This window comes from Homarus americanus, unplaced genomic scaffold (assembly GCF_018991925.1).
Source record: "Homarus americanus isolate GMGI-L3 unplaced genomic scaffold, GMGI_Hamer_2.0 scaffold13984, whole genome shotgun sequence".
NCBI lineage: Eukaryota > Metazoa > Arthropoda > Malacostraca > Decapoda > Nephropidae > Homarus > Homarus americanus.
The window spans coordinates 1-18261 of record NW_024755480.1 but is presented as its reverse complement, the minus strand read 5'-3'; the positions used below and the strand labels follow the sequence as shown (position 1 = coordinate 18261).

Sequence of the window (18261 nt, the reverse complement as noted above, 5' to 3'; positions counted from 1 at the left end):
ATTGCCTTGGATAATGAGGAGTATCTATTGAAATATATGTGGTGAAAGTTGCTGGCTGAGAAAGCATCTCCCCTTATTCAAATTAATTCTTATGGGGGAAAATTGCCCCAATATTCACAATTTCGTTATTTTCAATGACTTTTAGGAATGCCTCCCTTGCGATAACTGGGGTATTCCTGGTACAGTATGCACGTGACACAGTACAGCCGGGCAGTCACCCAGCTGACCCAATGCCTTAATACATATGTTCACTTCCCACACATACACACACATGCTCTTAATTTTTTTTTTTTTAGTTTTATAATTTCTTTATTTCTAAGCCACATTAGAGTATTGTAATGATTTCTTTTCTTCTCAAACAAGCACAGAGAAGCGATAAACATACTGAGATAAGGGAGAAGGATGGTTTGTTGATCCTTTATATAATGTACTTTAAACCTTTGTTATCAAACCACTATAAAACTATTTAAAATTCAGATACTGTACCATGTGGCAACAATGGTACATATTCTGTTACGAGTAATACTATTAGAAATGTCGTTTGACAATAAATTGACGATACGTATTTAGATAGCCAAGCAACTTATGAATTACACTGGTGTCAATATACATTACTGGACCCTCGATAAAGAATGATATTAGGTTCCTGAAACCTCAATTAGTTGTGAATCATTCTTTACTGAACTTCTTATGGGAAAGAGGGCTAGGGTCTGAACATCGCAAAGATTGACTTTTTTAACTATAGTACGTATGCCTATTTTCATCCACGATGGCGTCACAGCAGTAGAGTACTGCATTCACAAGAGTACTGTACTGTACATAACATAAAATATGGTAAGAAATGATTTATTGAGAATCGTGCATGTCGTATTCTCTTTACCACCGATCAACAACTAACCATCACCACCCTGCACCATCTCCCTACTGTACACCCATCTTATGATGTCAAACAACAAGCATGGAATTATTGTGATCCTAATACTACTCATAATAAAATCACTGGTACTGTACTTCCCAAGGTAAAACTACTTTGTTCAGCAGCACACCTCCATACATTATTTGTTACTTATGGCATTATAAATTTTATGATTTGACAGATAAGGATGGGTGTTTTATTCATATTTTATTTTGCGTTATTAACAAGGTTCTGAGTTATGAATAAATCAACTTATGAACAGGTCCTGAAATGTAACCCGTTCATTATTCAGGGGCCCCTGTACAGTATACAGATTCATCCAAGGCAAACACTTGGATGGATGCCAATATGCAGAAATTAAAAGCAATATAACATTTACGAGACAAAAACTTATCATATTTTCTTTAAGATCTGGAGAAAAAATATAACTTAAGTGTACATCTATTATCTATACTGTAATTCAAAATTTATATTTCTTTAATATTGTATACCATCAGCTTCAACTACAAAGAAAATTATATAAAGTTAAATTTACCTGTACATGTGGTTTCTTCTCCAACACTTTCTATGAAGATATTTCATTCCATCCATCAATGGGTCCCAGCTTTCATAATGTGTGAGAAGTGAGACAGCAATAAAAGATGTCATCATGGGAATTGCACCAATATAAATTAGCAGTGAATACTTGATGCCCTTGAGCCAGATGTCCACAAACATTGTCAAGGGAATAGTTAAGCTCAAAGATAAAGTAGCCATCAATGATGAAGTAAGGAAGCATCCCCTGCAAAATAAAACACCTTCAATTCCCAAGTAATTCCAATGTAGGTCAAACAATTATAGAAGGTGTTAACTAAGAAGACAATTAAAAAAAAAAAGAATCTTTACTGCAAAATTTTTTTCTTGCATTATCAGCTAAGAGAGGAATGTATGATATTCTCTGAAACACTTCAATTCAGAAACAAATTCAGACTTTATTTCAAGAAATAAAGTATAAAGGTAAGCACCTATTTGGTACATCCTTTTTCTCTTTTATGATACAGTGGCTACAATCAAGAACATATACACACACACACTGTTCGTTTTTGTCACTCATCCTCTAAACCGCTAAGACACATGCATTGTGCGATATTGTTCCCTTCCACAACAATGCTCAAAGACATCCTTCTACATTTTCCCTGTCACTTTACACAATCTAGCATCCTCAAACCACAGAGTCCATTCTCAAAAAGTACTTGATGCCATACTGTCTAGTCAGGCTCAAGATGATTATAAACTAACCTAAGGTATCATATTGTTTCACACAGAGTAAGCACAGATACTTCTTTTAGCTACTGTACCTATAGTTTTTTATTTTCCTTTTTTATGATGGTTTTTCAATAATCATAATCTATGGTTTAAACATATGGGAGATAATGGCCGGAATCAACATTTCAAAGAGGTCATGGTCATCAGTGCCCAACCATAAAAATTCTGGACATATTAATCAAATTTCATAAATGAGATTGACAATGTCAATACTTTGTTATAAATGGTTTAATTGATAAAGCATTACTAACCAAAGCCAAAGAAGTTCAGACAGGACAGTTCCTACTAAGCCATTAACAGACATGTAGAACAGGTGTTGCAGATTTGGCAACTGAAATGTCTCCCATCCAAAAACATCCAACAGGGGGAACCCAGGCCACAGAATGATGGTATTGAAAAAGCCCACAAATCCTGGAGAAAAAAAAATATTAATAAGAAAACAAATTAAAAAGACCAATACATTCAACCTATCTATCTACAGTACCTACACCAACTGTGCCACAAATTTTGTTTTATTTCAAGAAGTTAAAATCATTACACTTTAATAATTCACACCCGAACAACTGAAGGCAATAAATTTGTACAGAATAAAGCAAAATTATCTCTCCCTGAAAAATAAGAATCCTCTCTTTGTGTTAGTGTTGTGTTCTGACAGTTTAACGGTGTGAATTCCCATGAAGAAGTAAATACAATGCCTGCCAAGTAACTGAAGTATGGCATATGAATACGATGTGACAGTTAGAAATTCAATGACAACACAATTGTATTAGCTTATGACTACCTGGTAAATGTAATAGGAGAGTGGTTAAGTTATCATTTCATATTACTGTACAGCAATATTGCTAAAGTATTACCTTCAAGAACTATAAAAACATTGACCAGATCATGATGGATCAGGGAGTTGATCATTCTTTGAACTGGGTCGACTCCTCTGATTTGCCCTTTGAGGAGATGCTGATATTACATAATGATGTCTTCTAGTCCATTTCAAACCATTATTGTCCAGAGGTGGCAAAGAAAATTACAGTACGAGATGACTCTCGTTGGAATGGATCGTAGAAGTGCTGAATGAGAGAAGCACAGGCAGTGAACAGACCGTACTAGATCAGAGTACATAATATGACTGTGCGTACGGCTGTTGTTTGTTCAGTGTGGGCACACAACGCTGAATATTGTATACTACAGAAGTCAAATGGCCTCATGTGGCAGTGACCAGAAAAAAATATATACAGTTATGAATGGGCTGTTGGGCCAAAGGTCTGGAATTACTATGCTTTGTTCCACTTCAAATGGTCAGCTTGCCTCAGATTTTTCCTAAGGTTTTTATGACAAAGATATCATGTGACCTTGATTGTGTTTCTTTAGATGAGAAATTTTCAGTTATTTTCAACCAAGTTACACAATAGAACTCACTCTTTCATCATTTTGTCTTACAGAGGTGAACAACATTCTGCACTATATCAAGGATTTGAAGAAGACTTTGTTGTCGTGATCTTACAAATGTATTTAAGGTATCACTCTCTTATGAACATACTGCAGACTTTATTTGTAGAATCATACATATGTGATTTTCAGAGGGTAATTTTGTGTGATCTGAAAAACAGGCTTTATTACATCCACTTCTGGTCTTGATACTGAAAATATGTAAAATTATAGTCATCCAGTCTCGAGTCTCATTTTCATCAGAGATCATACTATGCTGGATTAGTTACTTTCTCTGTTAGAGAGAAGCAAGTGATCCATCTGGTCCAGTCAGCCTATAGGTTGCATCATTCAACTGAAACTGCCTATGTTGAATTCATAATGATTTGGTAATAAACACTTGCACAGAAAAGTCCTCCCTCCTGGCCCTACTGGATCTCTCTGCAGCATTTGCAGCATGGCTTCAGGATCTTTGGTCATTCAGTGTCCATGATGATGCATTCTCACTGTTTGAGTCTTATCTGTCAGAGTGATCTCAATGTGTGATAGTTGGTGGAACCGTTTCAGACCCGGTCCCTTTGCAGTTTGTCGTCTCACAGGGATCAGTTTTGGGACCACTTCTGTTTACAGTCCATACCAGTAGTTTTGTAATTTTGCTGGATGTGTAGGTTACTAGTGTGCCCTGAAGAATGCTGTGATGGCTAGGGAAACACTGAGTAACACTGAGTCCGTTTATTGTGGATGAGAGAAATACAAGTGGTGACCAGCGTGTGCCAAGCACGGCTCACACAGTCAGACTGAAGCTGCCTTGCCATATGGCAGCCTCGGGGCAATGTTGCCACATAACACGTGCAGTGTTGCCACGTGATTATATATATAAATGCTACTCGGCACAGTAGCTTATGTACAGGGTTGCTACTTGGCACAGTAGCTTATGTACAGGGTTGCTACTCGGCACAGTAGCTTATATACATAACCTACATCTCCCTCCCCCCTCACGCTCATAGTCTTTGTCTTGAGCGGACTTCTTAGTCCTAAGTCGCTCCGAGCGTCGAGGTGCACTGTGGGGCGGATCCTCGTGAGGTGTAGGTGACTCGTCCTCGGTCAGGGGGCCAGCAGCAGGGGGTGGGACTGGCCGGAGGAAGCGGCGGTTCCTCCACCAGACACGGCCGCTCGGCATCCTGACCTTGTAGTCCCGCGACCGGCCGACGCCCATCACTATGCCCACCTTGTCCCAACGTGTCGTCGTCGGGTCCCAGACGCAGACAAGGGCACCAATCTCCAGTGGCTGAAGGGGGCGGGCACGGTCGTCATACCGAGCTTTGGCGTCCTGGGCACGTGAAGCGGCGCGGCGGTCACAGCTCTCGGCTTTGGTCTGCCAGTCCTTCGCAAAGGCCTTGGCGTGTGTAGGAACACAAGAGCGGAGAGGGTGACCATACAGGATCTGGGCAGGGGAGCGTCCTGTGTGGGTGGGAGTGGATGCGGGTTCTGGGCAGCTCTGTGTGGCAGTGCCAGGCGCGTCGCTCGTTAACTCACGCACCCTGCTGGCGGTGTACCGAGCAGCTGGGATCTGCTCAGGAAAGTCTCTGGGCACCACGCCTAACTCCTTGCAGTGCACCCACGACAACAAGGGTGTAGCGAGAGTAGGCCGCACGTCGATCCATCAGTAACACGACCTGTCGCCGTAGGTGATCTCTGCCTGAAAGGAGCCCACAGCGTCCGGCATCTGGGAACCGTCCGCATTGTAGTACTGCAGCTGCGGCGGTGGTCCCAGGCCGCGTTTGGTGAGGCCCAGTTTCTGGAGGTGCTTCAGGCCTATCACCGTAGTATCGGCGCCGGTGTCTGGTATCACCTCGATGTGACCCGACACATCACCGTGTGTGACGGCGACGCGGATAGTAGGGGAAGGGGTAGCCCTGGGGCGTGTGGTCGATTCCACCCTCCTGATGTGACTCCGCTGCTGCTTGGGGCTGCGTGGGCCATCTGGAGGGGGCTGCGTGCGAACCACCCCGAGGGAAGTGCGCTGCTGTCCTCCTCGTCTCGGGCTTTTGGGCTTGGGTTGGCGGCAGCACTTGTCGTAGTGTCCATAGCGACCGCAGGCCTGACACTTGTGGCCTTACGGTCACATCCACGACACAGTGCGTCGGCGGCCGGGCAAGTCTTGGGGCTGTGCTGCTTTCCACAGCTGCCACAGGAAGCACTAGGCGGAGGCGTGGAAGAACGTGTGGCAGCCTTCGCGTTGTTGGCCGCCTTCTTATCCTTCTTGTATTGTGAGATAGCTCTCACAGCAGGTGGGGCCCGTAAGGCAGAGGTGGCGGACTTGGTGGCCTCGTATGACCGACATTCAGTCACTACCACCTGGAGTGTGGAGGAAGCGTCCAGGGGGATGAGTCGCTGCATCAACTCTTCGTGCCTGACACCTGTCAAGATCCCGTGCTTGATCCAGGCTTCCTCACATTCCCGGCTGTGCGCCTTGCAGACGTCGATCTCCTCCGACAAACTCTTCAAACGTACAAAAAAGTCGTCAAAGGATTCGTTCTCCGCCTGCTTGCAGCTGGTAAAGGCACGGCGACGCAAAGCCTCGTTGTTCCGACCCTTAACGTGCTCCTGTAAAAGGTCGAGCACATCCGTCACTGAAGATGTAGAATCGGGAGGCACTTGCAACGTGTGCTCCAAAACTCTCTGGGTCTCCAGCGACAAACACATCCGCAGTTGGATGAGCTGTTTGTTTGGAGGCATGCTGTCAAGGTCCACCATCGTGGAGTAATCTGTCCAACGCCGCCTCCACTCACGAAAAAGCTGAAACGTGACGTCTGGTGAGAGGGCGGGTGGGGGTTGAACAGATGCCTTGGGAGCTGTTGGGGTAGCAAGAGTACCTGGAGGACGCTGGTGTGGTGGAGCAAGAAACGATATGCAGTATTTATGTTGTATTGTCAAACTAAGACACACAATTGAGACCCTGCAATTGTATGTAAATGAGGAAGAAAGGCAGATCAGTAACCTGGGACTTGGTCACAATTTTTTTGATGCCATATGGCAGCAGGGTCTACCATGAGACAACACATTATGCTTCCAATATCTTCCCAGGCAGTAGTGCCTCCCTGTTTGATAGCTGCCTACTACAGTACTGTACCTACTAAATAGAATACATTAGTTATGTCTATTTATCTAAAATGTATTGGTATTCACCATGTTGTAATTCACTTGAAAGATCACTAAATTGTATATTCATTGAAGTACAGTATTATATATTTATTTCAAAGGAATATTCACCAGCAGAGTTTTGAAACCTCCATAATTGTGTGTTGACAGATCTTCATGCCCCCATATTCATTGAGCATAGTCAGTACCAGTGCAAAATTTGATTTTGAATACACTACCACTGGAAAGGTTTCCAAAACAAAGTATAGGTGTCTACAATACCAATGATTCAAAACAAATCTATGCTGGATGCTGTCTCACCTTTATCCAACCAAAGTACTTGAAGTTGGTTTTGGAATGTCCCCTGCTCAACCAAGTTACAAGAGTTTTTGTGCACAAATGTCAGTGTAATATACCAGTAACAGCAAACCTTCCACTGTACAGTATAAAAATTGAATAATGTTGTTTAAACTTTCATTTATTGGTGATGGAACATTTGTGTGATATACATGTCCACAGTGAGGTATACAGTGTCATGATACATTGACAAACTGCCAGCTGCTCTCAGATACATCCATCTCACACCATACAGTATACCCTTACTCTCTTAATTTGTCTTTTATATCTGTATTATTGTGCACTATTTTCTTTATTCATAAGGTACACTAGCTGGTAATTTCATAAGATTCTGTTAAACCAAAAAAATTAACCCCTTAAGCTGAATAAAATTGTCTGGCTCTGGCAAAATTAAATATCTTAAGTGGCCTTCCCATAATGAAGAGATTAGTGGAGATAGTCTACGTACCAACCCCTTGTGTGAAGGTTCCTCTCTGTGCTGAATAAAATCATCTGGTGCTAGCCAAATAACATATTCTAAGTGGCATCCATGTAGTGAAGGAGTTGAAGGCTGAATATATATGCACAGTACAGTACTGTAAGTCCTCGCTTAAAGTGGTGGTTCCGTTCCTGAAAACCATGACGTTAACGGAATCAATTTTCCCCAGAAGAAATAGATAAAATATGGGAGTTATGTTCCCCAGCCTCCCTTTACCCCACAAAATACATTACGCATATATAAATTCAATGAAATTTTTATAGAAAATAGTATTTTTGTTCAATCCATAATGCGACGTCTAGCTTTATACCTAGGTAAGTAAATGCCTAGCATTAACTCGCCAGGCCAACATACAGGCAATTAAAACATCTAATAATTACTTAAATACGTAATATTAGGACACGTCGCTACCTGGCATTTAATTGCAATTCTCAAAACCCCCTCCATCACATGCACTGCCACCGTCATCTCTTGCCTTAGAGCGAGCAGTAAACAAAAGTCAACTCTCGAGGGGTGGAGTTGGGTGGGTTGTCGACGTCACATTCTGGACTATATCACAAAAACTTGTTTAGAAAAAAACAGCATTTTGTTCAATCCAGAATGCGACGCCTAGCTTTGAATACACGAGCAGGAGGTGGAGAGGGAGGTGACTTTGTGTATAAGGCTCCGCTAGCTTAGGTCCAGAATATGATTATAAACTATTTGGAATATTTTCCAATATTAGGAACATTTACCGGAAGGTAAAATGTTAATTTACATATCCCAATTAGGATACTCACTTTATTCTGATGAGGAAGAAGGTCCTGGTTGCGGAGATTGACTAGGTGGGGGAGAGGACCACTTTACCCCATAAAATACATTAAGCATATATGAAGTCAATGAAATTTTTATAGAAAATAGTTTATATTATACATCCAAAAAGGTAAATAAACTATTTCATTTTGTATTGTACTCACTGATTGGCGTATATGAAGCAAGTGTGTGGTGGGGAGTGGAGAGGAAGAGGGTGGGAGAGGAGGAGGGTGGCGAGTCACTGAGAGCCGGAGGGTGGTTCCTCCTCCCGCTGACTGGGTGATGCGCCATACAAAGTAGTCCATGGCGTTATACTGAATTGGCGGGACGTTTTCCGAATCAGGGGTATCTAAAGAGTATCGACGTTATAACGAAACAACATTGTCAATTGCAACGTTAAACGTGGACTTACTGTATATGAAACACATTTACTGTATTTCTTAGTTTTAACTTCTCCCCTAATTTCAAATAAAAGCTAATAGGTATTGGTAACTTTATTTTTTCTTTGAATAATATTTGTATTACAATCTAAACAGAAATGTGATAAAATTCATACGAATGCAAATCTATTAAATCTACATAAACTGTCTAAAGTCTATAGTTACAAAACTCCATTTTGCGAATGATTCAAGTATGATACAAAAGAAACTTGATATTAAAATGAATATTACATTCTTATATTCTTAGCATATCATTATACACTTGCCTCCACACTATCTCACGACAAATGTTTAACAAAAAAAAATTAATGCTCTGCTCATGCTTTACATTCTTCATGAACGGGGTCTAATGTCCGAAATTCTCTCCATGTTGGGGGCATGTGGTTATGAAGATGATTACTACACCTCTTGCACACATCAGTGAAGAGAGAAACAAAACTATGCAGCCAGGTCTGTCAAGGAGAAAAAATTCAATCATTGAATAAATTTTTACATATGGTAATCGCTTCAGTCTTTCTGAACTGATTTTAATGCACTTATTACAAAAGGTAATCTTCAATATACAGTATGAGAATTTTTTTTTGTACATTCTATAATACAATTGTACCCAATTATTTGGGAGTACAGTAACACAGCTTGGCCTGGTAAGAGGACTGTCTAACTTGGTAACATGCCAAGTCCACACATTTGTTCACTTCATACACATACACACCCATGCATTTAATTTTTCTTATTTTAAAGCAACATGCCATCTCCAGATATTATTTATTTCTAAATTGCTTTGCAAATAAGTGGGGTATGCTTTTAAATGATATAGTTCAGTCATGATAAATGGACAACAGGGATAATCTGGAAACTCAGGATTAGTCCTTTCCAGGCCCACTAACTGTTCAAAAGTTCCCAGAGGGATAGAGCGTGTCAGAAGGCTCGAGTAATCCTTGATACTTTCATCCCAAACTGGGAAGATGGTTTTGTCATTTACTGTACAGTACAAGACAGTCAGACCAATCCTTTTCCCTTCTCCTATAGCCTGTTCACTATCACCTATATGTTTTGTGAACTCCCATTCACAATACTGTACCACATTGTCTCCATACAGTACAGTGGTACAAATCTGCGAGGTACAGTACTTGTTTTCTACCCATCTGTTCCCCCTTTCTTTTATCACCATTCATCTCACAACAAAACTGAAGAGCACAGCAAACAGAAGAAGGGACAAAACATTTCCCTGCAGCATACCACTCTCCACACAAGATTCAGGTGAGAGTTGACCATCAACATTAATACATCATCTACTACACCTATTAATATGCCATACTGCATTTCTCTGGTAATCCATTATTTCATAGAGTTCTCCAGAGTGCTGATTGATGCATGCTGTTTAGAGTCTTCTCAAAATTGATGAAAACAATAACAGGGATTGGTTTTCTATACAGTACAGGTTGGACCTCGCTAATCCGGGAAGCTTGGGACCAGACTGGTTCCAGATTTGCAAAAATTCCAAACCACCGAAGCCGAGGTTAAAAAAGGCAAAATAATGCATTAAATGTACTATTACTGTCGAATTTCTTCAGTATAGAAATCTTTTCTAAAATAGTTAATGTCACATGCTTACGTTTTATTGCATTTCAAAAACTTCCACTGCTTGCTGGTCTCTTAAGAGGCATATTTAGGGGTAAATTATAAGTATTTAAAGATAAAATAGTGGCAACAGCCACTAGAAGTGAGCTATGATACCATCCCGAACCATTGAAGCTGCCGGACTATCGGGTCCCAGATTAGCGGGGTCCAACCTGTATTCCACATTCTGCTGTATCATGATTAAGTACAAAGATTTGATCACTGCAGCCCTTTGCTCTCCTAAATCCTGCCTGCTCATATTGAAGATTTGCATCCAGGACAACCCCAATCCACCCAAATGTAGTTGGTACCAATCCCTAAAGTTCAGAAAAGTGAATGCGATCAAGTGCAGTGCCAGTCAACCAGTCTGCTAATGTACCAAAGACTTAGTAGTCAAAGTGCAGTGCCAGCCAAACTGTTTGCACTTCCCCATATTGGCCATCAGGCTAATGTGACACACTTTAATGTTGTAGTGTCAGACACCTCTTGTAAGGTTTGCCCAGTTTTGTGTACAGTACAGTATACACATTTACAATACAGTACATTATACCGTATACAAAACTGTACATAGGACACAATATCACCTCTCAATTACAGTAGATATTTTTCAATTCGTAATTTTGGGTATACAGTATAGTCTCGATTTAAGTGGATTTGGTTTACGCGTTTGGTCATTTACGCGGCACCTTGCCAGACCGACAATTTTTATTTACACGGGTCATTCCATCATTTACGCGGGAAGCGGCGCGGGCAGGGTACGCACAAGGTTGCCCAGTCAACAAAACATTACTGAGTTCTTCACCCGCCACCCACCACAGCCGGCCCAAGTCAGTGATAGTGAGGATATGGACTTTGAGGGGTTTGACAAAGAGGCCCTGCAAGCCTCTGTGGTGGATAGTGATACAGGTGAGGGCCAATAATCTGCCCTCTGCCTCGGAACCAACCCCCCATCCCCATGTGCCCAGCCATCTCTTCTACTAAATTAAGTGTTAAAAAACCTATTATTGATATTTCTGTTAAGTTTTTTGCAGAATCAGTTACTTAGCAAAATGGCCAGCATGCATATTGGTAATTTTGTAAAATAACTTACAAACAGACTACCTAAACTAACCTAACCTTATGGTTAGGACAGCGCACAGTCCAAAGTTAAAAGAAAACAAAAACAACAGGACCATTTAATTGTGCATCAAGGTACAATAGCCATCCAAACCTAACCTAACCTTATTCCACCATAAGGTTTGGTTAGTTTAGGTTATCTGTTTGTAAGTTATTTTACAAAGTACCAATATGTATGCCGGTCATTTTGCAAAATAACCGATTCTCAAAAAAAAAAATAAAAAATTAAACTCAAATATTAAATTTTATTCATTTATTTTACTCTTACATGCATACACAATTCTTCATACAGAACATGAAAAAATAATTAAATAAATAAATAAATGATCATCATAAGGTCAAAAACATAGAGAATAAAAATATCTTACGTCCACGGGAGGTTAGTGTGCAAATCATGAGAAGAAAAAGGGGGTGTGGTATTGGGGATCTCAGCCTCCCCCTACCAGACCAAGTTGTGAGCTGTATATTTTTTTATTTTTCAACATAATTTCAGGTAGATATACATTTTTTTCTTTTACTCTGTTACATACACACAATGCGGAAAAAAATAAAAGAAATGATTATCATAAGGTTAAAAACATAAGGGAATAAACATTCCTTACGTCCACGGGAATTAGCGCGCAAATCACGCGAGGAGGAGGAGGAGGAGGGAGTAGCTTTGGGGATCTAAGGCGCTTCAGTTTCCCGTGTCCTGTGTGTAGTGTATTACCGACTGATAAGGAGGTATATTTAAAAAATTTTATTTATCAGTATAATTTTTATTTATTCCTCATATTTACTGGTACTACAATATACACGCAACCCTGGTCCCTAATTGCCACAGATAATGAGGAATGTACAGTACTGTATATAAAAAAATATGTTGTGAAAGCTGCCGGCTGGGAACGCATCCCCCCTCTATTACACCGATTCTTATGGGGAAAATTGTCTCAATATTCATAATGACTTTTAGAAATGCATCCTTTGCAACAACCAGGATATTCCTGTACCTGGGTCCTATTTTCAATAATAATTGATCGCTTGAGACTGAAGACAGCAAACCAAGTTATGTGTATGTTGGCTAATACTGTACAGTCTCTCCTCGACTTACGACGGGTTCCGTCCAGACGACCAGGTCGTAAGTCGAAAAGGGGAAAATAATACAGAAATTCTAAAATGAAATACAGTACAGTAAAAGTAATCAATAATGAAAAATGAATAAAGTGTTACTGGGCACTTACCTTTAATGTAGTCAGGTGAAAGCACACGGGGCCTCAATAATTTTTTAATTAAGCATGGAGACTACATTAATTGGATGAAGCAGAGAAGGAGACAGGGACGTCGTATGTCCGGGTTGTCATAAGTTGAATATGCCGTAAGTCAAGGAGAGACTGTACTTATAACTCACAAATATTGACAAACCACACCAAAATGAAAATGTTCATATCATTGGTGAGGTCTGTTTTGGTTTATGGAAGAGAAACACAGTACAACAATGAAACTATATAGTCAGTTTTGGAATTTTAAAAGTAAAACACTCGGGAGAATACTGTGAATAAGATGGCAGGATCTTGTCAGAAAGGAAACCATACGGGAAATTGCAAATGTACTACAGGTATACGTTTAAGAGTGGATGATGAGAGACCACTGTACCTGTAGATGGGGCACATTCTTCGTGTTCAACTAGAGAAAATAATAAGGGAAGCTATGAGGTGGACACCTGTAGGAGCCAAAAGAAGAGGAACAGCGAGACCCACATGGATTTAAAGCATGATGAGAGAGATGGAGGACAACTGGGACGTGGAAGTCCTTTGCGTTGAACAGAGTTGGAGGTGGTAATGGTAATGCTGAGTCAGCTCACTCTGAACTGATGAAAAACTTTAAAAACAAGAATCACTGAGCTTCCATTCATTACACAAATAAGTACTGTACTGTACTTACAAAGAAGGAGCGGATAGACAAGTCAGAAAATCCTGGTGAACAGAAGTTCAACATCGCAGCATTTGCATTGTCGGTCACTTTCTGAAACACTTTGTATTGGGATGGTGTGTACAAGTCAACCTGGGGAAAACAAAATCTGGTCATAATAAAAGTTTCAAGTATTTTGAGTGAAATGTTTTGCATCTGCATTACATCCTGATACTCCAACAAACTTCTGTATTGTATATACAGTACTGTATACATTACCTCTAATGAACCTCTCATAAACTAGGTGCAGTACAATTCATCCTTTGATTACTGGGGGTTTACAAAAAATATTTTCAGCTTTTTTTTTTTTAGATATAATTTATTGATAAGATGGTTAACTCAGCATCAACTAGTGGCATATTCGGATGAACTGTTCTGATTTATCGCACTTTTATACAAGGTATACACTTGGCGTAACACAGTATGTATACTGTATACAAAGATAGGTTGTGAGAGAAATGCAGCCACAGATGGCAGGACAGAAAACAGCACAATTTACATCACTTAAACTGTATACAATACTGTAATACCAATAATACCTATAATAAATTCACTATTTGAGTAATTCTGTCTTATGAGTTAAGTTTTCCTATGAAATCTCAAAAGTCAGAAAAACTTAAAACAACTTATTTTGACAAACCCACCTTTCCATCCTCATCAAGTAATGGTTCATTATATGCTCTCACAACAACCCATTCAATCAATATTCCTTTGAAAGTTACCACAGCCCTCAGCACACGACCCAGAGTCACCTGCAATAAAAATTTGATTTCATCATGTAATGGCAGGTACAGGTACTGAAATATGATGCTATAAATAATTTCATTAGAATAAAATAGTTGTTTCTACACTGCCCCAAATGGGCTGTCTGGTCAAGGTGGCCCACCGTACAGTAAAAAACCCATAATTCGCAATCTTTTTCTGTTGCAAAATATATACAGGTTGTACCTCTCTAATCCGGCATTCTATGGTCCGGAACGATTTTAGTTTGTCCAATAGGTAGATAGGCAGCTTTTTTTTTTTCTTTTTTTTTTTCCCTTATCTGAATTATTATTATTATTACAGGAGTATTAAATTTTTGCCCTTCAGGCCCCAATGTGGGTCAGTGATCTATGCCCAGGTGGGCTAATCCCCTTAAAAAAAAAAAGCCGCGGGAAATTAAGGTTTGTTTACATCCAGCAGTTCGGCTGCTCTCTCTCTCTCTCTGCTTGTCTATACAGAGTACAACATTTAACCCTTCAATATATATGAGCAGTAAATAAGTGTTGCTTTCATATTCTTATGTAGAGTAATGACGATATATTTTCACATGTGCGCACTTACATACGAGCACTCACTTTTTTTTTACCATTAATGGTTAGCTACTTATATTGTTCCATTTATTAACATTAAATAACATTACAGGTACTTCAAGCAACCATATTCATTTTTTACATTAATTTTACTACAGCTAAACTCAGGGTCTTATTTTCTTCAGTTTTATATGTAGAACCAATCAGTCACTGGTTTCGTAAGCTTTAACATAAACAATGCCGGCAGCCGTCTCGTCTCCTCTAATATTCCACGTATTATTAATAAATTGTATTGTTAATTTTGCACACACGTACATTAATTCAATAAAAACAAATTCAGAAACATTAATTAAAATATATATGAACAGTAAATAAGTGTTGCTTTCATATTCTTATGTAAAGTAATGACGATATGTTTTCACGTGTGCGCATGAGCACTTACATATGCGATCTCTCTTTTTCTTTACCATTATCGTTAGCTACTTCTATTGTTCCATTTATTAACATTAAATAACATTACTTTAAACAACCATATTAATTTTACTACAGCTACAACCAAGGTCTTAATTTCTTCAGTTTTATATGTAGAACCAGTCAGTCACTGGTTTTGTAATCAACGAAAACAATGCTGTGTCATTTCCTCATGTGTTTTAATTTTCTACGTATTATTAATGAATTGTATTGCTCATTTTGCACACAAACATTAATTCAATAAAAAAGACATTCAGTAATAAACAATAATGAATCTTTGTACATAAGAGAAATGACGCTGTTTACACGATTATGCACGTCGTCTGCACGTTGGCGGGCCATTCAAACCCGTCGAAATTCAAGTTTCCGCCGTCAAAATTTTTATTTATTTATTTTTTTGTGTGTTCCAATAAAATACGGTAAGAATTAAAAAACTCGCGAAATTTGAGAAGCTACTATACGACATTTAACCCTTCAATATGTCTTCAAAGAGACCATGACGCAGAGAAAGTGGTGCTAGTGCTTCCAGGCATAAGCACAAGTCACTATCTATCCAGGAAAAGGGTGAATTTCCATGGTCCGGCACCGGTCAGGTCCCGAGGTTGCCGGACTAGAGAGGTACAACCTGTATTAAAAATGTCATATTATATTATGAGGGCTTGAACTGCCACCATTTATGAGGGCCTCTGTGTGCCAGTAACAATTCCTTTTACTCTTATACTTATCACCATTGGTAGCGTGACGATAGGAGGCTCGTGGGTAGGTGTAATGATAGTAACAAGCAATAGGGAAGAAATAACGGTAAATACTGTAGGTAAATAATCGACACAATTATACAAATACAAAGTTTATTTAAACATGAATATGAAATTAGAAGAAAGAATGGGTTTGTACTAACAGACGAAATCTAGTACTAGGCCCTCAGGCTCAACATACTCACACCATTACTGGGTGGACATATTCAATAACACTTCCAACCCTACTGGGTGGACATACTCAAGAACACAACTATTATAGTCATTTAGCACCATAAATACTAGGGCAACTTCCAGCGGGATTGGTTTCACAAACAATTTCCGCAAGGTTGCTTTAAGTTTATCCCAATCTTCCTCATCGGTACCGAGTTCTACTTGGACCATGTCTTCAACTTGCTGGTCCATGCGGTCGGTAGCTACATACCATCTATCCCTTGAGCTAACTGCGCAATACTCTACTCTGACTCAGCTATCAAAAGCAAAATTAAATTGATTACAAAGGGTTGGATGGCAACAGGTCCCAGCATACAGCGTCTGCTACTAAATCCGCGGATTATATTCCAAGCTCCCATAGACAAAGACGGGGGAAACAGAGAAAACGGGGGACGTTTCCACTGGGGGACTCAGAAGGTTTTGTGGACGTTTGAGCGTAATATGAATCCTTAAGGTTTTTCGGTTAGCTCTTATCATGACCATTACAATATTAGGTAAAATTTCAAAATATTATGATACAGTAATCCCCCGACATACAGAATTTCAAAATATTATGATACAGTAATCCCCCGACTTACAGAAGGGATGCACCCTTGAAAAGTTGACCGTAAAGTGAACTCCGCTTTCCCATTGACTTCCATTATATAATTGGAGATGTGTTCCCAAAGAAACTTTTGGGCAAAAAGAAGTAATAAAAGCACTCTTATATATGAAAAGAAACGTTTTTAAACACACTGTACATGGAGTATTTTTTTAAAATAATAAATATACAAAACATTTGAATGTAACTCACCACAAACGATGAGTGCTGTGTGAGGTGCGATGGTGCAAAAGTTATTAGTGGGAGACGTAACAAGCTCTAATGCTTTTGCAATCTGGGTAAGTTTTTTCCTGCATAGCCTCCATAAAACTTCAAGTTTTATCTCCAACATGATTCCTTTATGGGCTCTTTTAGCGCTACTGCTTTCACTTGCACTTAATGGCCTCTTTCCACTCCTCTTGAATAAAGGTAATAAACTGGACAGTCTTAAATCCGAGGATGGGGTCATGAGATCAAGCGTACATGCTGGGAGATATAAACAAACCAAGTTCAGTGGCATGGGTGGGCTATGTACTCACACTTGGTGGTAGCAAACACCAAGAAACCCACACCATACAGATTATGCCTGTGAATTTTGTTGTTGTTCTATATTGCAATTTTTGCGGTGAAAATGTTGAACATTTATCCCATTTCCGTAAGATCAAATTAAAGGGCTGTATCCCAAAATTAGTGGTCATAATTTACAAATTTCGTATGGGTTATCGTGTAGCTCAATGATTATCGGTCAGTATTGGTATTGTTACTTGCCATCGGTATTTTTTTTTTTACTTACAGTGAGAGGACATCATAAACATTTACATTGTACTCTGTTTTGGTGACTGTGAAGTGATTTTTTGCTATTTTTTGTGAAAGTAAAGTGCTTTGCCTCTGTTGTTCTGAACATAATGCAAGCAGTGTCAGCCACTATCATTGTACTAAGTTATCATCGTTCGCTGTTTTTGTGACTGAAGTGAGCAGTGTAACTTTGAAAATGTCTGAGACGGCCAAGACATCCAGGAAAACCATGCCTCTGGAGGTAAAGCTTGACACTGTAAAGTTGTATGGGAGTCAGAGTGATGTGTCCACTCCACCATTCAAGAGTCCCCTTAGCCTCGATGGGGACAAGTGTTGTTTAATTGTGTTTTATGAATATCATTATTGTAGGAATTTTATTTTCGGTGATACGTGTGGGTGTCGGACTGGCTGGTAACATATCCCATTGAACCCCATGTTTTAATAATCTTGATTTACGATATTTTGAACTGCGATGGGGTTTTCAGGAACGTAACGCCATCTGTACAGTGGTCCCTCGGTTAACGAGCTCAATTCGTTCCAGAAGGTTGCTCGTTAACCGAAAAATTCGTTAACCTCCTAAATTATACATAAGTAATTACATGAATGGAAAGGATTAACATA

At 39.6% G+C, this 18261-nt stretch overlaps 1 protein-coding gene and 1 long non-coding RNA gene across 2 annotated transcripts; both read right to left on the bottom strand.

The window, feature by feature from the left end:
- Positions 1-281: 281 nt before the first annotated feature.
- Positions 282-8423, bottom strand: LOC121856543. Its single transcript, XR_006087000.1, has 4 exons — positions 8399-8423; positions 7590-7750; positions 2473-2632; positions 282-1697 (listed from the first exon to the last, which is right to left on the bottom strand). It is a non-coding gene; the product is annotated as an uncharacterized LOC121856543 (long non-coding RNA).
- A 469-nt stretch (positions 8424-8892) lies between these two features.
- On the bottom strand, positions 8893-17124 carry LOC121856544 (mediator of RNA polymerase II transcription subunit 27-like; the record flags this gene model as incomplete). Its single annotated transcript, XM_042352142.1, has 4 exons — positions 8893-9303; positions 13508-13627; positions 14179-14286; positions 17059-17124. Coding segments are annotated over 4 exons (429 nt in total), but the record flags the coding sequence as incomplete, so codon positions are not given.
- Between the last annotated feature and the right edge of the window lie 1137 nt (positions 17125-18261).